This window comes from Hippichthys cyanospilos, chromosome 12, assembly GCF_059441005.1.
Source record: "Hippichthys cyanospilos isolate Australia breed blue-spotted pipefish chromosome 12, RoL_Hcya_1.0, whole genome shotgun sequence".
Classification (NCBI taxonomy): Eukaryota; Metazoa; Chordata; class Actinopteri; order Syngnathiformes; family Syngnathidae; genus Hippichthys; species Hippichthys cyanospilos.
The window spans coordinates 11,965,095-11,991,979 of NC_142380.1; the positions used below are offsets into that span (position 1 = coordinate 11,965,095).

General features: G+C 40.2%; 1 protein-coding gene across 1 annotated transcript; it reads left to right on the forward strand.

Moving 5' to 3' along the window:
• The first annotated feature begins 9,617 nt into the window (after window positions 1–9,617).
• Window positions 9,618–25,991, forward strand: emilin2a (elastin microfibril interfacer 2a). The gene is made up of 9 exons (XM_088429064.1): window positions 9,618–9,864; window positions 10,330–10,455; window positions 11,152–11,342; window positions 11,446–13,326; window positions 20,287–20,595; window positions 21,600–21,653; window positions 24,188–24,247; window positions 24,334–24,477; window positions 24,767–25,991. The coding sequence occupies exons 1-9, from the start codon at window positions 9,737–9,739 to the stop codon at window positions 25,078–25,080; spliced, it is 3,207 nt and encodes a 1,068-aa protein (XP_088285190.1). The 5' UTR covers window positions 9,618–9,736; the 3' UTR covers window positions 25,081–25,991.
• The last annotated feature ends 894 nt before the right edge of the window (window positions 25,992–26,885 follow it).

Genomic DNA, 26,885 nt, shown 5'->3' on the forward strand with positions numbered 1-26,885 from the left:
GTTGCTTGTGTTCTCATTTGCAGATTCATTCAGTCGGCATCGAGCAAATATTCTGAAAAAAAGAAAAAAAACTATAGAGCTACTCCATCAGTGCTTAATTCCACGGTTGACAAAGGGCGATTTCCCACACATACACACGCACACACACACGCACAGCAGGAAATCAATATCATTCACACCAAAATGGATCCGCCGGCAATCCTTTCGTTCTACTTTTTGCCCCCCTGCTGTCGAAACTTTTACTGACAAGACGATGACGACTGCTGCTGTTTTCAGCTCCGAGCAAAAAAAGAAGTCATGGAGAGTGTTTGGAAGTGGAGGAACACGAGGGGAATACGCTCAGAAAATGGGAGAATGGAAGGGAACTTATAATGCAGTCAACTTGACAATCCCGATACAAGTTGTTGGCAATTGATATTATAGAGGTATGCGTAATGCTAACATATGGTATACGTAATGCTAACATATCACAACACCATAAATTTTCCCATTCACCTATGCACTTCTATATAATGAAAAATACACCGAGTGTCTTTCTGTAAGATGGTGGCAAATCGCGCTGCTCATTTCATGGTCCCCTATTAGCGCATGGGATGTATTGTGAGAGAGTAGAGTACAGTGGTTCTCAAATGGGGGTATTTGAGATTTTAAATGAAACAAACAAACAAACATGCAAAAATTATTTTAAAATAATTATTGAATTAATTAACTGTATCAGGAAATTATAAGTTCATAAAGCAAATGTTATGTTCAGTAGGTTATTCAATTTCATTATTGTAAAAAGCCAAACTCCCCCATACTAGAATGGTTCGACCCAACTTGTCGCGTGCCACCTGTCGTAACCTATCAATTTAGTGATTTTTTTGTGAACACATCTTTACTATCATCCCAAATTTATTCATAATTATTTACACCTATTTATACATATGTATAGGGTATATATATATATATATATATATATATATATATATATATATATACATATATATATATTCCAGAGTTGAAGCAGAGAAAGTTTTGGATCACTAAGTTTGACACAAAATGCTTCTAAACTATGTGTTTCTTTTTTTAATGAGCGTATGTATCTCTTGTCGATTGACACAGGTGAATGCATGATGGATGATGGCTGGATGGAGGTTCTGTAAGGGAAATAAGATGACTGAAAGTAGTGTGCTGTCAAGGATGACTTCCAAATTCTTAATTAGGGAAGGAGAAAGTGAGAAACTGTCAATTGTGAGAGAAGAGCTGTCAACTCTGGTTGGAGAATGAGGAGAATTTCAGTTTTTTTTTTTTATAATGATAAAGTTTCAAGCAATTTGATGTGAATCTGAATTTAATTTCAGACACGCATGAGGTGAAGGAGGAAGGAGCAATTGATGAGTTTGGTTACCACAAATTTAACGCTGAGTATCATCTGCGAGGCAATGGGGAATCATACCAAATGTATGGAAAATTTTGATAGAAAGGAGATAAGTGATGAATTGAAGCGAGCCAAGGACACAACCCTGGGGAACACCTGTGGACTGGATTCTAAAGATTGGAGCTGAATAACCTGAGAGCAACCTGAGAGAGCAGAGCGAAGGTGAGTGGGAATGATATCATGATAGGATGTGAGATCGTATCAAAGAGACTTGTAGCTTGCAATTCAAACCCAAAAAAATGCAATCAGTCAAACTAAATGTTATGGACCTGTAAAATCTATCGCATATTTTATTGAACAGCTACTACATAGACTATTTTATGGCAACTTCTGTAACTGCTCAAGTGATGCAAAAGTGGAAAGTTTTACGAATGCGTTGGCATCTAAGAGCCAACTCAGGGTTTCTTCTTCTTCACACATTTGCACACAAAAGCACAGTTGGAAAAGTGTCTGCTCCTGTCGCACAACAAAAGGACAAACTCTTCAACGGGTTTACGTCACAAATTCGTGATTCAGCCGAGTCCTTGGCGCAACTATGACTGATGGAATGAAGAGGGATTTTTTTTTTTTTTTAATTTAACGAAACACTATTGAAAGACGACTGCGAATGATGGAAGGTCAATTTTGTCGGAGAAACAGTTAAGGACACTTTAATAAAGAATGACTCCGATTAAAAGTTTGTACATGCAGGTTAATGAGTGCGTAAGTGGCGTTAAGTCTTTTGCAAACAGCGCACCATTCCGTAACCACCCCCCCTCCACGCCAGATCAAGTGTTGCAGCACACAAACATTTTTTTAACCACTGTCATTTTCTGAAATGGAAATTCACTAAGAGTACTAGCATTACAAATTTGTGTTATTCGACTTATACCAGATTTATTTTTAAAACTGTAGCCCACAAACTGGTGTTTTCACCCTAGGGATGGAAAATAATGGAAAACCCTGCGGAGAAATTGATAATCAGTAATCCCTCATTTTTCGCGGTTGATTGGGACCGAAGTGCGTATAAGCATGATGTAAGGCAAATGACTCGCAGTCGTACACAAGCACACTGACCGCCAAGTATGAATTTTGGCCACTCGAGAGCAATTGTTGTTGATGTAAAAATGTCATAACAAGGGGACAAAAAACCCTCCACTTTATAACGTGAAAAAAACGTAAGTTAGGGAAGCCGTAAACCGGGGGTCCACTGTACTTATATTCTATTTAGACACGGACACCAATGAGGAGTGGATTTCAACTTCTGAGCGGGAGTGGGTTACAACTCCTGCACCTATTGGTCGATTGTCGCGGCAGGAGCCAATCACGTCTCTTGTAGGAATGCCCGTGTCTTGTGGGAGCTGATTGACAGAATGCCTAGCCAGTCAGTTGAGAGCAGTACTATTTTTTTTTTTTTTGTCATTGCGGGGGAGGGTCTCTGAGTCAATCACACAAGAGTGGCTGAAGAAAGAAAGCTTTGGGATCCTCTTACTTTTTGTGATGAATTGGAATTTTAAGAGTTGCCTCTGCTTTTGAATTATGTTTGGTCAGCTACTTGCTTCACTTTAGTCTGAGCGCCTGCTCATAGGCCAATTGTGGCTCACCGTGAAGATAGAAAAAAAAAGAAAGGATAACAGTACTACAGTTACTGTATAAGATTTAATCATATAAGATTGAAGTAAATACGTGCACTGCAGTGGTTCGACATCTAAGGAGTGCCCGTGGTTTCTGCATTTACAGTTAACTCATCTGTCTGGCATGCAGGGAATCTTAACAGCTTTTTTCCATGAAAAAAAAAAATCAGCAATGCACTGAGGGCACAATAGGGGAGGTGTGAAGTAGCGAGGGATCGCTGAATTCAAGTTAAGAGAGTTTAGCGCAGTGTTTTTCAATTATATTTTGCCAAGCCCCCCCCACCCACTCGATGCGCTGACTATGAACACGAAACTTTTAACAACTGTTAATTATATTTTACAGCTTTTATACAGGTTACAGCTTAGTCTAAAACTGAAAAAAAAAACAAGTCCACCAAAGTGCATGAAACTTAAAAAAAAAAAAAAGAGGAAAGTTCTTATTTTATCGCAAATATACTTCACATGACAAAAACAAAGCCTTTTACCTGGGGTCCCCCTGGCATCGCCTTGCAACCCCCAGAGGTGCCCGCCCCACGAATGTAAGATTGCTTCATGATCATAACAGGGATTAAGCGACATTGCTATTTTTTGCCTTTTCTCCCCTTTCAGTTGTTTCAATTTTGTACCTCCACTTATTTTCCCAAGGCTCTCACAAGAATATTGTTATCTTGGTAAATGTAACCTTTTGTACTAATCGTTTTGAAGTCGGCTGTTTAGGATAAGTTTGCCTACAAGGGGCAAAAGTTAGCAATGTGGCTTTCAATGGATGGTATTTTATTCCTCTCCATTATGCTTTTGTGTGATTCATAATGCCAAAGTACTCATCCACATCATCGCGCAAACTTTAATATACTTCTAGAGTCCGCTTTTATCATTTTACTGACGTCAACTCGGATTCTTAAACGGTCTTAAATACAAATGGTCTTCTGGTTATTAGAGAAGCATGACGCAAAGAGCATAAAACATAGTTTGTAAAGATTTACTACTCGACACGGATCAGTGAACGCAGCTCACGGACATGAAATAAGCGTTTAAGATGTTCACTTATATCTTGGCTATAAAGGCAATTCATTATTTCGTGTTTCATTAAATGGGCTCGTGGCCGTGAATATTTTCATTCATCCAGATCATTGTATTCTCAGGACATTGAACTGTTTGCGTTATGTTTGAAGGGGTTTCACGCCCTACACACTGCCCTCGCACGAGAGCTGTCCCATTTGGTCTTTGAGCATGCGAATGTAATCGCTTTTAATAAATAATAATCCTGTGCAAAATGTTCAGACATCAATAATGTATACTAATTTGAAATCAGTTTGAATGTAATCATTACAGCTAAAAAGTGGCTATTCATAGCTTGTGCGTAACTTGCTTAAGTGCCACAATTTAGAAGTTATTTATGATAAACATGTCTTGCAAAACCACAATTTCATAATCAAGCTCATTTTCAAAATGGTCGATTTTTTTACGTGACAAATTAGTGCCCCGCAGTGTTTCAGATTAGCGAAATACTCCTTTGCAAATGATACACTGCATCAGCATAAGAGATTAAGCTATGTTATTATTAATTTGTCATTACTATGCCATCCATTTTGGAGATCCACATCATAGTTCCTAAAATAGAAGTTCACAAATACAGTAAGGGTTGAGCTACATATAATTCACATTGTGATTAATTTACAAAGTCCCATTCATTATTTTCATGAGGCCATGTCCAAGAAAGGCTGCCACGAGCGGCGCTTATTATAGCGAGCTTCGACTCATCTTCCGTATTTGCTTATGGGCTCCACGAGACCTGCTGGCCCCGACACTGTAGTCTCACCTCATTAACATTTTGGGTGACGAGCCTGTCGCAGCCTTAATTAACAATTCATGAAGGCGGCTCAAAGCTATATTAACATTTTACAGCCAATAAATCAGCTTTGCTAATCTGCTACGCGTAAGTGTGTGTGTAGGTGGCGGGGGATCTGAAAGGTTTACATTTTGACGAGATGAGTCCAGACGCACGTGTCGGATGTAAAAGCGCCAGCTCATTAAGTCGCTAAATGGGTCTATTGTCACACAAAGGAAAGGAAAAGTTGACAGAAAAAAAAACTTCAGTTCAAGACTGTAGTTATGCAGATCCTTGCTTATTTTGTTTTGCTTAAGGGGTGTGCTCTATAGGGTTTAAGTCTGGGGGCTGTTGTAGAAATACAATAATGGTAGACAGATTTATGAATACGGCCTTTATCCTGTCAATGAACTCTTAAAACTCCTTTTCATACGCATAAAACTTTACAATGTTACCTCAATTTATGAGTTAGCCAACATAGATGTTTTATAAGATAATCTATTGATAAATGATGGCAGTATTTCCCACACAGCGAGAGGCCAATTGTGAACAACCCTTTCTAAATCAGGCCAAGTATTTATGTATAGCTGTCTTTAATTTTGCTGCAAAGTCTGCTAGCTTAACACTGATATATTCATTGTTGTTATTACATTCATTATTGGCATTGTATTATGTTAAATGTTATTCTATTTATTTTCTGTTATTTGTTCTGTAAAGCGCTTTGTTACAGTTGCCTCTGTTGTGAAAAAAAATATAATAAAAATGTATTGTATTGAATCGCCAGGCTAACAAACCTAGCATGAATGTTGTAGTAATTATAACGCTTTAAACAACAGATATTTGAACACAAAAATGCAGCAACACATGAAGACAGGAAATATCACAATACTCACTTGCATATATTCTTTATAGTCTTCAAGAAATGACTAACAGGACTACAGCTGATTGAATTAGTTGTGAAACTATTTCTGTGTGTTATGAACGACTGTATCATGTAAGGCGCAAACATCAGAAGGAGAATAATCATCCTTCCAGCCATTCATTATCATCGTAGCTCCTATCCTTGGAGGGTCGCTGTTATGCTGGAGCCTATCCCAGATTTCTTTGGGCAGTAGGTGTACACATGGAGTGCAACATTTTCTCGTCCCCTCTTTACAACATTTTTTTCATCTTACGACATCAAAAACAACAACTTCTCTTCTCGAACATGACGGTCTGTGTGCGTGCGTGCCTGCCTGGCACACCGTACTTATACGTCACTACACGTATCACTGCTTACGTCACTACAATGCTGGTCTGCTTTTGGTCGGCGTCACGACTCCCTAGGGTACTGATCTGGTATTGGGCGGAGTTACGACATCACTAAGATGTTGGTCGGTGTCAAGATGGCGACATGCTGAAGATTTTAACTCGTATGAGTGCTTATATTACTGTATTGATTGTGCATTTTAGTGCTTAGTTCAAAATTTAATTGATTAGCAATGGGTTCCAAGATTTCAACTGATGTTAAGGAGAGAAGTAAGAAGATGACTAGTATGGAAAAGTTGCTGGAGATAATCAAGAAACATGAAGAAGGCTAGGCTAAGCTACTCTCATTAGGGAATATGGCCATTACAAGTTTGTCATGTCACTCAAAGGTAAATAAATCCTTTATACATTTTTTATTTCTGATGTTATTTAATTTTATATATAAATATTATATATAAGTAGCACTTTCTATACCAATTTTTACTATGTATATGGAATGTTGAACGGATTCATTTCCGATAGCGGCTAAGAAAATGGATGGATGTTAATTATCACTGTATATTTAGGAGTTCTTTTATTCTAATTGAGTAATTTTATTCACATACATGAATTTTTCGATTACAAAACTGAACAAGGAAAACTTGAAAGGAGAGCACAAGCTAGGTTTGAAGAAGATTAGTACTGACGTTCATTTTTGTTGAGATTTTGCAGATTTCCCTTGATGCGTTAGGATGAGAGCAAAAAATGTTTACAAGAAAAACTTAGAATGGTGGATGATGATAACTAAGATCCCTACACCTCACCACCTGTGTGCAAAGAGAAGTGGGAAAAAAAAGAGGTTGTTTCGCTTAAGACCCAAAATAGTTGATAGCTTCGCCTACCTTAGCAAAAACAGCAATGACTTAGCCTGAAATTAGCCTTAGGATTCGGTCGTGGACAGCACAGTGGGATTTAGCGTTTATTTTGCTCACCAAAGGAGCCAAAATTTCCGGCATGTACTGTATGCATGTTTTATATAATAATACTACAACAGTGGGTTGATTTCATAAATGTTACCTGATTAGAAGTACTAGAAGTTGTATATATCCTGTGTGCATTTTAAGCCCCCCAGCTCTGAGCCCCAAAATAAACATCTGCACAGAATCTCACCCTATGCATCCTCACCCCGCAGCAACCCTTTTGATTGCTGACAATTTTTTGCAAGTGCCCACCTGCGCATCGACTTGAAAAGTCAAGGTGACTTTTTGCGGCACGCGGGCAGAATTTTAAAAAGCCTGACAAAGAGGATTGAAGCCTCTCATTCCGAAACTGCGTCTCAAATCCGCCCAAGAAATGAAGGGAACTTCCCGCTGGGCTGCCTCCCTTACTGATTTAAGCCCCCAAATCACAGTGTCCTTTCAAAGTGAAAGATTGTTTTTGTTATGATGATAATGAAGGCGTGATTATGATAGCATGGCAGGCGCACTTTTTGGCACCTGGTCTTCCTCGCTAATGAAACGGCCAACTTTTTTTTTTTTTGGCAGGGATAAATCGAGCCAGGATGTGCGTTCTTTATTGTTGCTCTGCTGCTCTCTTTTGGACACAATTGGAGCAGCAACCTCTTTTCAGCAGAGTCAAGATCAACCTCATTAAATGTCCTAGTTGTTTGAAAGTTTGGGACAAAGGGAATGTAATTACAGTAAGAAATGCTTATTATATATATATATATATATATATATATATATATATATATATATATATATATATATATATATATATATATATATATATATATATATATATATATATATATATACGATAATGAGGATATGGGTTGGTTTTTCACATCGAAGCCTCACATGCATTCTCTTACGTAACACCTGCTGACGCTGGTCAACCCAAAGCTCCACGTCAGATGAAATGATTTATTTTAGGGAGGCTATCTATGGTTCGCGCAAAAGAATAGGTTCTTTTTTTATTCTTGGAGTTAAGAGGTGCATTTGCGCAAGCTACAAGTTCGCAACTTCCTGAATCTTTGTTGGATTTCAGAGCAATGAGCCCACGACTGTGGTCAAAAGTTTGGAAACACCATCAAATATTAATAGCCTCAAACATATTGAGAGATCAAAAAAACCAAGCTATTGGACACTTTTGAACCGAGAAGTCAAATTAAAGATGGGAGTGCCCTGAATTGAAAATAATCATTCCACGTTAAAAAAAAAAAAAAAAGAAAAAAAGATAAACACCCCTAATATTAGCAGTTGAAAATGCTTGTGTTTTTAACTCAAATCAATGCCAATACAGATGCCACTGCTAAAAATAAATAAATAAATCTGCCGCTACTTTGTGTGCGTGTGTGTTTACACAACAGTATGCATGGAAAGTCACCTTCTTTCTCCAAACTTCAACACAGCAGCAAAGCATCAACAATGAATTCCTGCCCGCAGCACAGACTCTGCCTGGAGGGCTTGTGCAAGACTTGAATAAAGGCATAATAGAGCAGAATAGCGCCAACTGGTTCAATATTAGGTAAACCTAACTGTGTAGATTGGGTTTCTTGTCATTTGAAACTAAAATATACCACTATTGAAAACATGCTACTCCTCGAAAGTACATCACTTCATTCCCATAATATGACTTTAAACCCAATATAACCTTTACCTTAATAGGAAAACCTTTTCTTGAGAATATATAACTTATACTGAAAAGCATGGAGTCATCTTTCAATTATATCACTTTTTCATTAAAATAAACAATTTTATTATGTACAGTGGCTCTTAAAGATATTTTAGGTACACTTCAAAAATCATCCTCACACTCCAAATGCCACAAAAGACTTATTACAGTATAGAAAAATAATTATAAAATACTAAAATAAGAAAAAAAAGCTACAGTTCAACATGATTTATTTCAAATTGGTATATCAAATATCAAATACAAAAACTGCAATCAAAAGTTAAATATAGCTGAACTGTACGCAGTTAGTAATTCAGCTGCATTTTTTCCACATACCGCTAGAGGGAGAAATCATATCAGTATTGGTAGCCTACCTCTTGTATCACGCTTGAGAATCATTATCGTGTATTTTTGCCCTTTTTAACGCGGCCCTAATTCTTTATTGTACATCGTTTGATAAGTAGTTTTACTTTATTTTAGTTGCTGTTTTAGAGTGGTTCGATTGTTCTTTTGCACTACGTAATCGTTCGGAAAGTATTTTTATTCCAATTTAGAAAATAATGTAATTCTTCGTCTCGTGCCTCATTACTCCGGAAAATCATCTTTTGAAAAATTGGATTCCATTAGGTGCATCTAATGAAGTGTCCCGTATTGCTACAGTAGTGTGAAAAAGTTCTCCTGATCTAATCTTTGCGGGTAATTAACGAGCACTGTTCCCCAGACAGAAATCCCCCCCCCCCCCCCCCCCCCCCCCCCCCCCCCTTTGCATTTTGTTGTTTTATTGGGAGGAGGGCGTGGAGCCCTCGCGTCACGCCAGGAGGGAGTTGCAGTAAAGTTGCTGCAGTAAACTTTTTTCCTCTTTTTTTTTTAAAGGCGCGCGGGGAACATGTCAAAGTATCGTCAAGAAAATCCCTAACTTTTAAAAGTTAATATCAAGTATATTTGAGAGGTTTTTAGTTTCTGAATGCAAATATGGGAACGGGAGTTCCGATGCGTTGGACGCTTTTCACGCTCTTTTGCAACTTTTTCACGCATGGCTTTCCTCCACCACCTTCTTATGATCCTGTGCACACCGGAGTGGTGCAAAGACACAGAAACAGGTCAGTAAAGTTAATTCCTTGGTCTTTCTTTTTTTTTTTTTTTAACTCACTCCAGATTTCATTCAGGGCGTTTCTCTTGTTGTGATGCAACTGTGTGCGCACATGCCGCGCAGATGCCAAAAGAGTGTTGTTGTTTTTTCGTCCCTGCGTCTTAATTTACTCGTTTTATCTCTTGAACGGGACTAAATATGGCTGAAAATGTTTTCTCCCAAGCAGATAAGATAAAAGGGAATCTGTGAGCTAGCCCAGTTGCTTGCCTTCAACAGTTAAGGACAAGGTAAAAGTCATCAATTAGTTAGTGAAAAAAGTTTCTCTTTGTAAACGTGGTGCTAAAATAAAGTCGCCAAAATATTAGGAACAGCTTTCAGAATGAGGCGCACTTCAACATCACTACAGTAGTACAATGAGGTGACTGCTCCAATATGTGCTCTTAAAACGTGTCATACGTCTGCCCCTATCGCTCAGGAACTGGTGCGCCTTCGTGGTACACAAAAACGTCAGCTGCGCTGTGCAGGGCAGTATGGAGAGCTTCCAGGAGCCTGTGGTGGTCCCCTGCCCTCCCTACATAACCAACTGCCCCCATCAAGTGATGTAAGTTTTTCAATGGATTCTACCTTTAAAATGGGGTCATTTTATTTTATTTTAAATCAAGCTGTGCTATGGGTGTCAAATTTGGGGTAGAGTTGTGGAGGAACGCAGAATCAGTCATCAATTTACCAGATGTTCCCCAAGACATGACCCCCACCTCCAGGAGAGTGATGTCATTTATTGTTTCCCTGGGAGCGTTTTGTCCTAGCTGTACAGCGGGAAAAAGTGCCTGGCGAACTGTAGCTCAGAAGATAAATAACCACAACAAAATTTAGGTAGTTTCCAAAGAAAAACCTTTCTGAAACTCCATGAAAAAAAAAATCATGAATTTAAATGTAGTGTTTTCAGAATGATATTGAATACTTCTAGGAAAAACCTCTACTGCATTAATATTTAAAAACTGTTTTATACTAAGATTCCCAATTCAATGTAGATTTCATTCTTGTTTCAAAACTGACAATTACTTCTGCGTGGAACAATAGATGTGCAAAAGACTGTCACTCTGGTCCTCTTTGCGGTTTTGAATTGAATTGAATGACTATGAATGATACTCTATTCTTCGTTTTGTTTCAATGACATTCCAGCCACTAAAATGGAAGACAAAAGCATTGTTTTGATTCCTTTGTGAATTGATATTTTGGCACAGCCCTGGTGTTTAAAGTCCTGGCAATTAATCTCACCATCGCAACGCTTTCACAGATACAAAACCCAGTTCCGGCCCACTTACAAGATAGCCTACAAGAAAGTCACAGAGTTGGAGTGGAGGTGCTGTCCAGGCTACCAAGGACCGAGCTGTAGAGATTTAAAACCCACTCCAGAACATCAGATAGCACAAGGAACTCAGCCCTTTGGACCATCAAGTACTGGATATGCAAATAGACACATACAGAGTAAGACACCATTTGTACTAATTTAGTCTCAGTTCAAATGTGTGTGGGTTTTTTTGGGGGGGTTGTTTTTTTCTCATAGCATCATTGTCTCAATTGTTTCTAGGGCCAGAACGCAGAGAGACAGGCCATCATTATGAGACAAATGACAAGGTGCACATTCTGGAAGGTGAAGTTCAGCGCCTGACCCAGACAGTCCTGGACTTGCAGTCCGCCTTGAAAGGGTTAACCGCCACCCTACGTGCAGACCTGCAAGAGGACACCAAGAACATGTTGGTGACCTTATTCAATAACATGCAGCCGCCCGATACTGCGGTGGTTCCAGGACCTGAGGACAGTCCTGCCGTGCTGGATGGCCACCAGGCTTCCAGAGGTGGGCTCGCCGGAGACAAGGTCTTAGAAAAAATTGAAGGCCGCTTAGACGATATCAACGACGCTCTGAAAAGTAAGGAAGAGTTGCTGGAAGACTTGCGAGGGACGATCACAAGTCACGAGGGGCAGATTCGTGTCCTGATGGATGCCTCGCAATCGCAGACTCCATCCATGATGGAGCTTGACGTTGTGCAGAGTTACATCGACGGTAAAGTGGAAAAGCTGAAGAACGAGTTTGACCAAACCATGAAGGAACAGTTGGACAAAATACAAGCAGCGTGCAGTAGCAAAATCCAGACCTTGCAGAAGACCTGCGAGGAGAGCCGTGACCAAAGTTTGGACAGCCTCACCAAACTTGTTGACGACAAAGAGGCCAATCTCAGGAAAGAGATCCGGGCTCTGCGTGTGGATATGACAGCAGCCGATGGGCCATCGCGAACTCAGCGGCAGACAGACCCGATTAAGAAGCAAGAGGACCACGGCGACCACAAAGACTTGTGGCTGGAGATCGACCGCATCACTGAGGCTTACCGCATATTGAATGTCCGTATTGACAATGAACTGATACATCTGTCCGAGCCCCGTGAGAACAACAACGACTTCATCCCCCTGATTGAAGAATTGGAGGCCCGCTTAAACATCTCCGAGCAAAATGCAGAAACTCACTGTTTCTACATAGAAGAGAAGATGACGCGGATCATCACAGAAGAAGTAGCGTCGCTGAGACAAGTTCTGGATGAACGCCTCAACAGCATGGAGGATCAGTTCACTGGCATGCTAGTGGAAATGAGCAACAATTCCTTCCCAGGGATGTTCGGAGACTCCATGGATACCGTGCAGGCGCAAGTCAACAACAACAAGTTCCTCCTTCAAGGTTTGGATGACAAGATCAACGCTGTTGGAGAGATGTGCTCAGCAGGGTGTTCGGGCTCAGAGGCCACCGTTGTTGAAGGAAGTTCCTCGCCCTCACCCAAGGGAATGGATATAATTTGGAAGGATCTGCGTCGTTACAGGAACGATTTGGATACCCTTCAAACCGACGTCGGCACGAATACAGACAAGCTCCAGCAGTTGCTCGAGAGCATCGAAAGGGAATCGGCCGGGAATGAGAAAAAATCCAAGGCCATGGATGCCTTCCAGAAGGATCTGATTAACATTCAAGATAATGTTCTGGGCCTAGCGGGTGCTGTTACTGGACTGAGCGACTCTTTGAGCAAGTACAACCAGGACATGGTTAAAATAAACGCAACGTGCTGCCAGGCAGATAGAGGTGCTACAAGGAGGCCGGTGCAAGCTGGCCAGCTTGACACAACTGGCGCCCCCATGGAGAAGCTAAAAAACCAAGTGGACGAACTTAGCAAGCAGGTGTTGGCTGACCTGAGTCGGTGTCAACACGTGGAAGGACGGATGGACGCACTTGAGAAGGAGCGCCTCAGGTTAGATGGCATCTCCGCTCACATCGAAGAACTGAAGGGCGACTTGGGGAGGACCAACGCTACCTGCGGTCGCCAAGGAGCAGACATCGCGGAACTCCACAACTCCTTGCGGCGGTTCCAGACCCAGCTGTCTGCCATGGCCAGACAAGTCTCTAAAGATGTTGCCGCCAGGGATCCAGGTAAGTTTCTCTGTGACATCATGGGATGGATGAGGTGATGTCTGAAATTTCAGGTTATGAATACCTCACTAGTAGCTTGCACTAGATATTACATCGGTTAAACAAAACTCCACAAAGAAAAATGGCTTTGTGTCCAGTTTGACGGGTTTACTGAATTTTGTGAAAGATATGTTGTGTTATTTTGGCTGATCAAAAGAAAAACAGTGGCTTACATCATTTACTCAAGATCGGTCTCAGGGCAACTTTTTAAGAGTCTCGGTCCGATCTTGAAATCGAAAGCAGTTTTTCCGGTATTGTCTCAACCTTGGGCAAGGCGAACGCAAGATTTTTTATTGTCTCTGTGTCAATATTCTCTAGTCTTGATAATGTCTTGGTCTCGGTTGGTGTGGTTTGTCTTGACAGTAAAAGCATTACAATATAAGAACTATATCCTTACGCTCAATACACCGTATTGATCTCAATACAAAGTACACTCCAATACAAAGTATGATCTCTGAAAATATTTATAATGAAATACACATGTTGTTTTCACCGGCCAAGAAACGAAACGGAACACAATTGAAAGAGCAGGAAGCCTAGCTGTGTCCAAGCTGCGGCCCGGGGGGCCAAATGGGGCCAATTGTTAGCGGTCGGCAGAATGAACAAAAAATGGAATTTGACACAGCACCCGAGACTCATGAAAAAGAAAGTAGGATGTCCCCTGCACCAAAGCAAGAAAGATAAAGAAATTGAAGACCAATAAATCGGTTCATGTATTGTCAATGTATTTACGACAACAACAATAGCGAAAATGGTTTCCACCACAAGCGATTAGCACGTCCGCCTTCCTGTGTGAGTTTGCGTCAGTTTTTGTCTGGGTACTTTGGTTGCTTCTGACTACTACTGTAAGGGCACAATATAGGTTGGTTTGTCCACCAGATGTTATGGCTTCAGATCTCATCGTTTTGCGCTTTTGCCAGTGATTGATGAGCGAGTAGTTAAGGGTACCCGCTGCCTCAAGTCATCTTGAATAGGCCACAGGTCAGCCATAATCTAAATATCCATCCAACCATCCATTTTCTTAACCGCTTGTTCTCACAAGTGTCACAAGTGTACCTATCCCAGCTGTCTGTGGGCAGGTTGTCAGACTATCGCAGGCCACACAGAGACGAGCGAAAAACTACACTTACGAACACACCTAAGGTCAATCTGGAGTGTCCGATATGCGCTATAAAAATGTAAAGTGCATTTTCACCAAATTAAGTTGTCAAACGAGATACCGCATCGAGAAAGGAACAGTCAAAGTGAGAGGTGTTCTCAAACGGACTGACTGTATGGATCTGGTTCTTCTCGTGGACTTCCTTCCCAACTCTCCCAGCATTCACAAGTTTTATCAAGCGTGATTAACATCTGTATAAACACATAGCCTTCCTGCAGATAATCCTGCATAATATCATGCACTCTGCCTGCACAACTCACATGGAGGCTCGGAGGAAAAGGATCACATCCCTTGAATGGCCGCAGGGTATTTCCCCGAGTGGGAGGACACGAGTTCACTGGGCCTCTCGCTGGCCGGCCTCCTCCTATGTCATTCAATATGCGGCCGCACCGCCAAGCCGCCGAGGCCTATAATGGAAACTTCCTGTGACTTATGATGTTGTTGTCCCAAGAATTCCGCAGTTTTTATAGAAGGAATGTGGCAGGTAAATTGAAGCTAAAATATTTATGCGGCCAACCGGGTTTTGGATCGTAGCCCCCGCTGACTACTTGCAGTGATTTAATTACGTCGTTTTCGCTTCCCCGAAGGGGGCATCAGAACACCCGAGGCGACTGTCTTTTTCCACCCTGAGTAACAATCTGACTAAAGTCGCCTTTCTCGGGTTCTCCCTTCTCATACCGCCGACATGGACCTCAGTCACTCAGCGCACACGCCTCACACATGCAGCGTTACCAAACTCCAGGGATTCCCGTAGGCTGACCTCAGCCTGACGAGTCGGGGTCTGGTCCTCATTAAGAGCCCTGACTCATTGAACTGATGGAGAAGAGGAGGGGCTAAGCGCAGCTCCACACCCGGCACCAGATGCGTCGACGGCCGTCCGATGTGATGTCATGGCTTCGGGCCCCATGGACGGGACCGCCCTTCTTGTCAGCGCATCGACCAAAACAAAGTAGTGATTGGCAACAGAGGTGGAAACGGGGTCTTCCCCGTACGGTTAGCACCTCACAATTGTGAGGCGGACATGCCGTCCACTTGCACTACCAGCTGGTTGGAAGCCTACAAACATTCTAAGTCACCACCCTTAAAGTTCTTTCGGTTTTTCTAGAGGGATATTTTGATCTGGCCCAGGGGAAAAAACAAAGCAGCTTAAATGAGAAATATAGTGTCAGTGAAATCTGTAATTCAGAGCAGTCATATGAGGGCCTCGAGTAGGCTGCAAACAGATGAGTTCTTGTCATAGGTGGATCATTCAGACACGAGGTCGTTTTGAGCCGATGGGGACAAACGGGTACAAAACGTAATGTTCTGGCCATTTGTCAACAATTTAGAGCCTGAAGATCAAGTCTTTTCGACGACACGTGTGTGAAATGGACATGCCTTGTGAAGCATTTGGAGTCCCAAGCAAAAAGCATGACAGCACATTTTATGTCATTATAGCATCTCCAACTTACATTCCCTCAAAATATTTATTGCAACTTCAAAATGGGACAGTCCTGATTTTCAGCGTCAGTCACACACAGTTATAGTAATTGAGACGATAAATCGCTTTAGATTGAATTTAATTCATTAATTCTTGGAAGGTATACACAGTGGTGTGCCATGCGATTGGCTGGCAACCCGCTCAGGGTGTACCCCGCCTACCGGCCGAAGACAACTGGGATAGTCACCAGCGCAACAGCGACCCTTGTAAGGATAAGCAACTACAGAAAATGAATCAATAGATGACAACTTGAAATCCAACCCAACTCGTGTTGAAACCTTTACCCTAGTTTAAAACTGCACTCCTGATTTAAACCCCTAATTTAAAACAGGTTTGAGACAAAAGCGCTTCATCAAAGCCTTACTTTGAGATTTGATTCCATGTTTGAAATACTAACCCTCTTTTAAAACATTAAACCTTGAAACCCTGATTTCAACTGTAACCCTGATTTGAAAACCCAACTTAAAACCTTCGACATTATGATGAACTCTTATCTCTGGTCTTAATACCTTTACTCTAGTTTGCAACTCCATCCCTGGCAGAAAAAAACGAATCGCCGATGGAGCAGTTCAACTGTAGCCTGTTAGATGGCGAAATAAACAAGAAAAATCCTGACCGCACTTTTTTTTTTCTCAATTTCCTCATATTCTCAAGATGTTTCCTTTCTCCGTTGAGATGTTCCCCACTCCTTTATCTCCTCGCGTTCTCCTTGAAACCCGTGTCCTTGCATGAGTGCCAGAGCACGTCTCCCAGTCCCAGTGAGGCCTCAGCAAATGAATCTTTCTCAAACGACTGCTTTGATTTCGCGGATCAATGCGTTTGTAAATGGTGAGACAGGGAGCAGACAAGAAAAAAAACACAAGAACATCAAAGTCTTCTTGAACCCAAAGGGTGTCGAAGGAGAAGAAAAGGAAAACGGCAGCGGACAGGTGAAACGCACGCTGTATAATATGTAGAGCTATAATTGGACTATTTGAGACACGAAGACCGAACTACAAGATCCTTTCAAAATCACTGCCCTAAACAAAACCAAATATGTTTCACATTGAGAAAAATATGATTTTAACACAGCTTTGGTGACACCTTGTTAAAATTTGAAATCATTTGAGTGAGAATCGGCTGCGTTAGACAACAAACATTGCCTCGATGGCAAGGTGAGGCGCTCGCTCCCGTGACAGCCCATCTGGAAGTCTTCAGAGCAGAGCACTGCCAGATGTACAAAGAGACCCCCTAGAGGTGTCCGACCTCCTGTCATCATTAGCCAACGTGCAACGGGGGGATTCTGTTTGTGCGCAAAAAGAGAAGAGAAGTGCATCAAAAACTGAGGTCCGCATTAGCTGAAAGAGGTCTCCAAATAATATCAACATGTAGATAAATGGCTGGTTTCGATTTCAGCGTCTTTTGGATCTGCTTTTGTAAAGTAGCTCCTCTCGGTTCACTGCCTTGTTGTTAGCGGAAGCTGTGCATATCAGCAAACGACGATTGGTAAACTGCAGTGGTGTCAATGATGAAAAATTTTCCAGAATGAGTCATGATTCATGGCATTTACAACAACTATTTTCTGCAAAGTTTGTCAGAGACATTTAATGCGGTGCTTCTCAATTATATTTTGAGAAAACCTTTTGCACCCCCCGATGCACTGACTATAAGAATATTATCTATAAAAATTGTATAACTTTACCTAAGCCTGTATCCTTTTTAACGTTACCAAAAAAAAATCAATATAAATCAACAACAAATCACCAACAACTGGTAATTATTTTTTACAGCATTTATACAGGTTACAGTTTAGTCTAAAACTGAAAAAAGTGCATCAAATGCCTAAAACATAACCAAAAAAAAGATGAACATTCTGATTGTATTGCTATTACACTTCAAATGACATAAATCAAATCCCTGGGGTCGTCTGCCCCCCCGTGATGTAAATTCATCAAATAAATAACAATAATTACACTACAAAGACTTTTGTAATAGTTTACCTTGATTCATCAATATGATTCTTTTCTTGTGAGATACAACTGTCAAACAAAACTATCAAATCTGACTTATTGAAAGAAGTTTTTTTATTCTTGTATTCTCATAGAAAAAATTCACAAAATTTCTTATTTGCTTTTATATCTGTCCATCACCATTGGCGAGGATATTTGGCTCCAAAAGTGTACAACTTATACTGGGTTGAACTTGGCTTTGCAACCTTTTATGAATTTTAAAGGAATCTCCCAAATTAACTCCGACAGCTCGAGTAAATTCAACTGCCTTTGGTTTAATTCCTTTGTGTTACACACGTTGTGAATGTTTAGTTTTTGAACTGCATGTTTAGAAAATAAGGCTGTAAGGCTATTGATGGTTCCTTGGGAAAACGTCTCCCTGGTAAGCAAAATGTTTGACCAGCGCTGGAATGAGTGACGCGTCGACATGTAAGATGACTCAATGTTACAGAATGCTATTGTCTCTCTGCTGTCTGGTATTGGTTCTGTTGTGCACTGTGGTGACAATTTCCTATGAGGGCTGTGGAGGGGGAGAAATACGGACTCATGGGAAATATGCACTCAGGCAATCCTGAGGGCGACAAAGAGGGGAAATGAACAAGACGTTTGTAATCATAGTGGTAAAAATGTAATTTGTTTTTAATTGGACGTGGCTGGTAAATGGCTTCATTTGCTCTAAGCACCTTTATTTATTCATTTGTTCATTTATTTTTTGTATGACGCGTGTTATTAATTTAGGATGCAACAGATTACCACTGCGGTGATTCATGATAATTCCATGCGGACATCTACAGTATTTGAAAATACTATCAATAGTATCAAAGAGATAGAACACAGTTTTGTTTGCCTCTGCTTGAGTGGTGAAAAGAAAGGTCAAAGGTCAGGTTTGATGTTTTATTCTTTTACTACTTTTACGCTTTTTTTGATGCAATCCAAATCAGTAGCACTCTGGTTTAGGATCGAAGTAGTCGAGGACTGAAAAAAATACAGCTGGGTTATGACTGACCGATAGAGAAATCAATTGAAAGATTAATACATAAAGCCGAATGATCGATTGATCAATGGACCTTCCAATACTATAGACTAGATTTTAGACTGTAGACTAGAGATACTATAGATAGCGGGGTGTCACGATCCGATATTGGTCTGACATCAGTGAAAAAAAAGTATGAGGTTATATCATCATTATGTCGAAAATCTCCAATATTAGCACTCAAACACAATACAAGTAGTTCATTCTGGACTCCGCTCCTGCTCTTCTATTCAGCAGTGTCTTTATTCAAGTGGAGAAGTTCTCATGCTTGAGGTGAAAGTTATATAACCCGAATGTTTGGAATAAATGGGTCATATTTTCTCATACCTATCTGTTGCTTATTGTACTTCGTTTGATAAAATACTAATAAAAGCATGTATCATTTCTGCTGATATTGGATCGTATTGGACTATTCTCTGGGCTGCAATATCGGATTTGTGTTGAAAATAAAAAATAGATTTATTGGGACACCTCTATTAGATAGACATTTTAGATGAATCATGTAGATACCACAGATGTACAGATATTTTAATGATAATTTCGTATGGTAGGTCATAGATAGATAGATAGATAGATAGATAGATAGATAGATAGATAGATAGATAGATAGATACCCTGAACAATATGACTAGTATGTACTCTGTGGTATGTGTGATATTATTATTATTATTATTATTATTATTGCAATTTCAGCAAAGGTCTTGTTAGATTCCAACCCTCCATCAGACCAACTTGCCCCCAGGCATGCCTGGATGGTTTCGATCATATGTACTTCGAGAGCATGACATTAGCATTGTCTTGTTTAAACAGCAATTTTTGCTTGTACTAATGAAATGCGCAGACATTTATTTAAGTAAATAAGGGCTTTTTTTACGCTCCCGTTTCCTCGGCCGGTTGCCATGCCAGCCGAGCATCTTCTGGCTAACATTCGAACTGCCTTGCATGACTCTACTTTATTTTTGAGGCGCTAACCGAGACGCAGTGAACAAAGGAACTGCTGCATACCGACAACTCGACCCTCTCATTTTTTGTTAATGATAATTATAAGAATTCAAATGAAGGTTCGAAAAAGCACAGTGTGATGTTCCTGTTACTGATTGCCTTCTATTCCCGCACATGCTGCTGGATTTCATGTAAACATTAGCGATGAGTGTTGATTTCTCCTAAGTGCGATGTCATCGCATTCCCGTCATTACACCACGAACCCCATGCAGGGTTCAAAGCGTCAACCGGCCTCAACGCCAATTCAATATGTCCCCAGGAGTCCTGCTCAGACCCGAGCCACCGGCGTCCCCGCCAGATCCCGGCAGAGGTCGAGTTCAGCAAATCCACATCCCATTCATCATCCCCCCGCCCAGGCAGCCCAACACGCACACCCCGAGGACGGCCCCCCCGAGCCGGCCGGTCGCCCCCCAGTGGCCCGGGAGCCAAGGCGTCCCCGTGGTGCCCGCCAGGCCCGTGGTGGAGTCAGGCGAGGCGGGACCCCCGGGGTACATGCGAAGGGTCACGGTGAGGAGGGGGTCTGAGGATTCGGCCAGTCCACCCCTGACCGGGTTCGCAGGAGCGCCAGGTGGGATTTTGCAATGTGATGTCTTCACTGATAGGTTGGGAGAAATCGCATGAGTGTAAAATTGTGCTGTAGAAAAACTACAGTATATGTATATAAAAAAATACTAGACTGAAATGATCGACTGCCTGCCTTATACTGATGATGTGCTCTTTTGATATCATAAAAGATAATACAGAACATAACATCCAAAACATTTCTGTTTCAATATAATTTTTTCATTTTCTGATTGGCAAGGACACAAAAAAAAATTTTGCGGCTGTTTTTACTATGAACTAAATTTTAATGTGAAAAAATAAAATGAGACTAAACATTATGTAAATCATTATTTATATTTTTTTCTATTTGCCATTTGAAGGTCCCAAAAATGGTTCCTTGTCTTAAATAATAAAAGTAGGAAAAAAAGTAGATGTAAACAAAAAATCCAACAAATTACATTTTGCGACTTTATCAATGAATTACTTTGTTTTGTATATTGTTTTCTTTTCGGCTAGGAGATGTCGTCGTTCTAGTGACTCCATTTTGGCTGAAGCTAAAGTATTAAATGAAAAATATATGTATTTGTAGATTTTCTTAATGGACATTTTATAAGTCTTTATTTTTTTTATCTATTGATTCTATTAAAGTAATAATGAATTCTAAATTGCATTTACCATAAAGCTTCATTATGTAAGCACTGAGTAAAGGTATACTGTAAAAGCAGTATTATTCTTGAGGGCATTCAAACCTGTTTTTTTTTTTTTTTTTTTTGCTTTGAACATTTTTGTATTTGCTGACAGACGATTGTGTTGTCGTAGGATTTTTCTTTTGGCTCACATTGGCGAATATAGCTCCATTCAACTCAGTTCCTAAATTTGAAAAAAAAATATGTACAAACTGTACATAATTGTTTTGTTTTCATTTGGTGATTAGCTTGACAAAATCTCATTCATTTTTAGATTTCTTTCATTTTTTTGGATGGTTCTATTGGATGGCGTTCTGTTGAAGGTGTCCTTTGTCTTTTGTAGGCTATCCTCCTTTGCAGCGGGTATCTTTCAAGCCTGAGTGGAGCAATCCCACAGGTACTGCATATGCTGCCCCACACACAACTCATCTTATAAACCTTTTTGTCATTTTTCAACGGTTTTTCTTTCTTTCAGGGCTCAAACTTATATAATAACACAGCTTTCCAATGTACAATTCGTATTCCTCCCAAAATCGGCATGTATAAGTCACAGTAGAAGTTCACTGTAAAATGAACGTTAAAGCAAATCAGTTAAAGGGGTACATTACTTATTCCGCCATTTTCAGCAGTAAAAAGGCTGCCTGTAGAGTTCACAAAGCCTCATATTTACTTTTTTTAAACTTTGCAGGACATACAACTGGTGACCAACATTCTGCAGTATAGTTTTAACTTTTAATATGCCAACAAATTTTACATTACAGTTTAAAATGGCTTACTTTAGACTGCTCCACATTTTGGCCATGGGTAGAATCCATTCCATGGTGTTTAGTGCAACTACTGCTGTCATACAAAAGAAATCATCCACACCTGTGGGCCCTAACAGCATTCTGACGTCACTCACTTACTGGGATCAGAATACATAACATAGGGTGCATACCGCCACCTACTGTACAAAAACTGCAAAGCTTTTCCATTTGATCTGGCACTCAAATCTTTTTAAAATCGCTCATCCTGTCAGTTTATAATTGAGTATCCCCTGCGCTCTTATTAAGTATTATTATTTTTAATTACCTACAAAGGTTTAACGTGAGTGAAGTGAGTGAATATAACTATTCAAAGTATCATTTTCTATATATTTATGAGTTTTTTAGACATTTGCCTATGCTTATTGATTAGCAATGATGATTAGCATTAGCACACTAATGTTTAGCATTTAGTTCACACATAAATGATGTTGTATGTACGTTGCGCATTTTATAGTGTCTTTAAAGTCACTTAGAGATAATGTTTCAACAATATTCCATTAGTCAGTTTGAGAGGGGCGCTGCTTGTTAGCTCTAATGCTTTTTGGGAAGTTTTTTTTCTTTATTGTGAGAAGCTCCATGTTGTCTTAAATAAAAGCCAGCTAACTACTAAAAAATAACATCAGCTATTCGGCCATTAGGTGGTGCACCAAGACAATCAAAAAGTATTTGTACTACTGCGGTATGCTTTTTCCATGTGGTAGTAATTGAACACGGAAAATGATGGAACAAACAATCGTTCAGCTGGAGCTTTGAGGCAGAAATTTCAGTCTATCTATTTTTGAAGTTGTATTACCCAACTTGGTCGACTTCTTCACTCAGTCCTAGCTTTCATTTCATCATTGCAGGCCACTGTTATATGTTCAGCTGCCTTTGTAAACAGTGAGAAATGAAGCTGTGAAGAAAGCACAGGCTTCTCAAAGAGTATGAGGAAAAAGGATGTTTAGACTGAAGTAGGCGTGGATGCACCGTGAAAGGAATTGGAACCTATTGCAGATGTTCGACAAAAAGAATTTGATCCCCGGTTGCTTAGTTACACTCTCTTACCATGCATATTTGCGTTTGGCTCATACAAATAAAGCGGAGGCAGACCTTCGCCAAGGCCAAACAAGCCCATTTGTGATCCGCGCCTCCTGCATAGGCCTGAATTGGATCATTAACTTTAGTCATTTAGCCAGTCATGCAATGAAAGGTTAAAATGAGTAAATGAAAAACTTATTTTTTGTTTTATTTTTACTACTACAACTACTGGGTACATCTAATGGCTATAAACTGTTGTATGCAAGTGAGGGGGAGTTGTAATACCTCAGGGTATGAACATGTGGTACTGTTTAATAAAAAATAAGAATCAAAAACTTATTTACCCATCAAAGTTCATCCAACCCATCTAGCTTCGATTTCTCATCCCAGTTGAATATATTTAGTTCTTTTTCGAACTGTACAGTTTCTGATTTCGGAATAACCATTTTGATTGTTTTGATTTCTTCATTTGGTTTACCAAAGTAGTGTAGTCGTTTCTTTGTGAGTTTTCTAACTGTCAACGTGAACTTATGGTCTGAGAGTCCCATTCTTTGATTGTAAGCCCTTATACTTTCTCGTTTATTTAAGCTATATCTATAAGGATTTCGGTTTGCCTTGTTATTCTAACGGCTCTGTAAGCATTTGTTGGTCATTCTTGATTTGAATTTATTTTTACCAATTTTGTCTAACCAATTACCATCAAAATCACTTTACCATAAGGTTTCCCGATGAATCTCAAGTTGTTTAGCCACATCGTAAAAGGAGTTATTATGAGATGTTTTCTTTAAAAGAAAAAGTTTGCCAAAATCATTTATGTGAGGAACGGTGCTCAGCATAATGCTGTGATTAGATACTAATCATAACATCAGAGTTATGTTTGTTCTACAATGCAATGCTACGACAATGCAATTTCCTCATTAAACTACGACTTCTCATATTACTTTTTTTTTAATTGCAACAATAGTCTCTTAATTATATGACTTCATTCACATTCATTCACACAGGGTAGAGGAAGTCATCTAATTTCCGGCAAAATCCTACCAGAAAGCCGTAATATATCTTGATAAATAATGCAAAGCTTTTCATCTGTTATGTTTGTACCTGGCAGATCCGCTAGCAGCTAAAATGCCCTGGAACCCATCCTACCAAGCTCCTCTTGAATCCCTTGGTAAATTTTTACTTGTAAATACTACATGAAGCGCAGTATTGAGGTTGCTTTGCCATATTTTTCATGATTTATCTGTTGTTGTTTAGGTGTTCCAGTCGAGCGCATGGCCTTGGCTGATCCTTTCTCCTTCTCTGCCGGCCTCACTCGCCAGCCTTTCTCTGGGGATTTTGGCATCATTCGCTTCGACAAGGTTCTGCTCAATGAGGGCGGCCACTACAGTCCACACACAGGTACCGCTGTAAACTTGGATATTTTCTGATACTTGAAATTCAACAGATTCACAAAGACTTGCGGTAGCAAACCCTGAAGAATGACACTTATAGTCACACAAGACAAAAGGCATATTTTTTAGTTGTATATAATAGTAAGTTTACAAAAATCATTTTATTTTCAACAAGAATTCATTCTCATGAGAAAGAAGTTATAACTGAGAATACCTCATGGGCTTTGTTTTTGTAAGGGTGAATAGTAGGTTAATGGTGCGTAATCCTATGTGTCATCCATTTTCCCCATTCACAGGTCTGTTCACAGTTCCGCAAGATGGCCGTTACCTGATCTCGGGGCTTCTGACGGCGCAGCCTGGCGATTCGGTGGAGGCGGTCCTGTCCGTGTCCCAGCGCAGCATCCAGAGGCTGCGCAGCTCGGCGGCATCTGGTCAAGACGCGTGCGGCTGCGGTGGCTCGGTGTCCTTCAGCCTCATAGTGCCCCTGAAGCGAGGCGATCGCGTGGGCCTGCTGAGGATGGCGGGCAAGCTGGCCACCAATGAGGCCCGCGAGGTGTTCTCCACCTTTGGTGCCCTCTTCCTGTACGGACCCCCGGCCCACCGCAGATAGCTGAAGCTCAAAGACTGTGGAATGTGAACTGTGTGCATACAAACGAACAAACATCCTTATATAATATATTTGACAATCTTTGTACTGCCCTTTGCGATTGTGATAAGGTTTTCATAGTTTAACTCATAATCTGTGACTTGACACCTATAAATGGTCATATACGAACTTAAGAAGACATCGTCAACGTGCTGACAAAAATGATCTACTCTTGACCTCAGAGGGAAAAAAAAGTTATGTTAGAAATGGGTGGTTGATGGGGCAGTGTTTAGCACGTCTGCCTCACAGTTAAGGGACCAGAGTTCAATTCCAGTTGGCTCCAGCCTTCCTGTGTGGAGTTTGCATGTTCTCCCCAAGCCTGCGTGGGTTCTCTCTGGGCACTCCGGCTTCCTCCCACAATTCAAAAACATGCATGGCAGGTGAATTGGACACTCTAAATTGTCCTTAGGTGTGGTTGGGTGCGTGATTGGTTGTTCTTCTCTGTGTGCCCTGCAATTGGCTGGCAACCAGTTCAGGGTGTCCCCTGCCTACTGCCTAAAGTCAGCTGGAAAGGCACCAGCAAAGCAAAGCAAAGCCCTTGTGAGGAGAAGCAGCTCTAGAAAATGGACGGATGGATATCTTAAAAATAACAACAGAGCAACTCAAACGCAACCCTGAATCAGAAAAAAAAAAAAAATCATCTCCCATTGAAATAAATGGAAATGCCATCACTTCTAACCCCATCCAAAAAAAAGCAGTTTTTAAATCACATAAGTAGCATCCCATAATTCTACTTTATACAGTTATAATGTAAATTTTTGAAGATGCCACTATAGTACACCATTGTGAAAACTTTACTGTGCCAAAGTGTTGCGCCACCATTTGTGTTCCAATATAAATGATGCTGAGTCTAAGAAATTAAACAGTAAAATTGACTGACTGCCTTCCACTACTGTGTGAAACAGATTCTGCTCATGTTGTCAGAACTTACAAGTTCCAAACCGCTTAGAAAAAAAAAAAAAAAAATACATATATATATATATATATATATATATATATATATATATATATATATATATTTATTTATTTTTTTTTTTAAGTGGTTTGGAACTGATGCATTGCATCAAGGGAGATGCTTTGAAATTATCAACAACAAAAAAAAGAAAAAAAAAACTTTCCCCGCATCACAACTTTTAGATACTGTACAGTAATGTAATTTGAGTCTGGACCAAACAAAATGGGACCCAAAAACACAGAAACATTCAGTTAGAAACTTTATTGAATAAAAACAAGACCGTGACAGCCATTATCTGTTCGTGTCAGTAGGCCTATTTTCTTCCATCTTTGAAATGTACTTCCTCTTTGTAATTTGTTCTTTTATAGATACTCTCAACCACATTTGGATCTACATATGAAATCTATGTGGTTGTTTCGCGTCAGTGGAACACACACGTGCCAGAAGCAAGCATCATTCACTTCAAAAATGACCAAAAACAGGCAATAGAGTAATCAGCCCATCTGAAAAACTGGATCTTTTGTTTGTAGGTTTGTAGTGTAATACAACAAAGAAATATGTGATGCAGACGTAATAGTGTGCGCTGTCCACACAAAAAGCTTTACTTTCATAGAAAGAATGAATTTATTTACTTGGTTTCTCGCTAACCAGAGGACACGCCCATGAATCAACCGTTGATGCAATAACGACAACTGATATTGACCATGCAGTTGTTAATGTCATTTGTGCTTGAAGTCCTGCTTTTTTCTCCGATTCGATGCCCCTTTGAATCCTCGCACACGCTAACTAACAGAAGCAAAACACTTCCTGTGCA

Coding starts and splice junctions, on each gene's coding strand:
- emilin2a (XM_088429064.1), top strand. CDS start 9,737: ATGGGAACGGGAGTTCCGATGCGTTGGACGCTTTTCACGCTCTTTTGC. Junction 10,456..11,151: donor AACTGCCCCCATCAAGTGAT/GTAAGTTTTTCA, acceptor ACGCTTTCACAG/ATACAAAACCCAGTTCCGGC. Junction 20,596..21,599: donor CGGGTTCGCAGGAGCGCCAG/GTGGGATTTTGC, acceptor TGTCTTTTGTAG/GCTATCCTCCTTTGCAGCGG.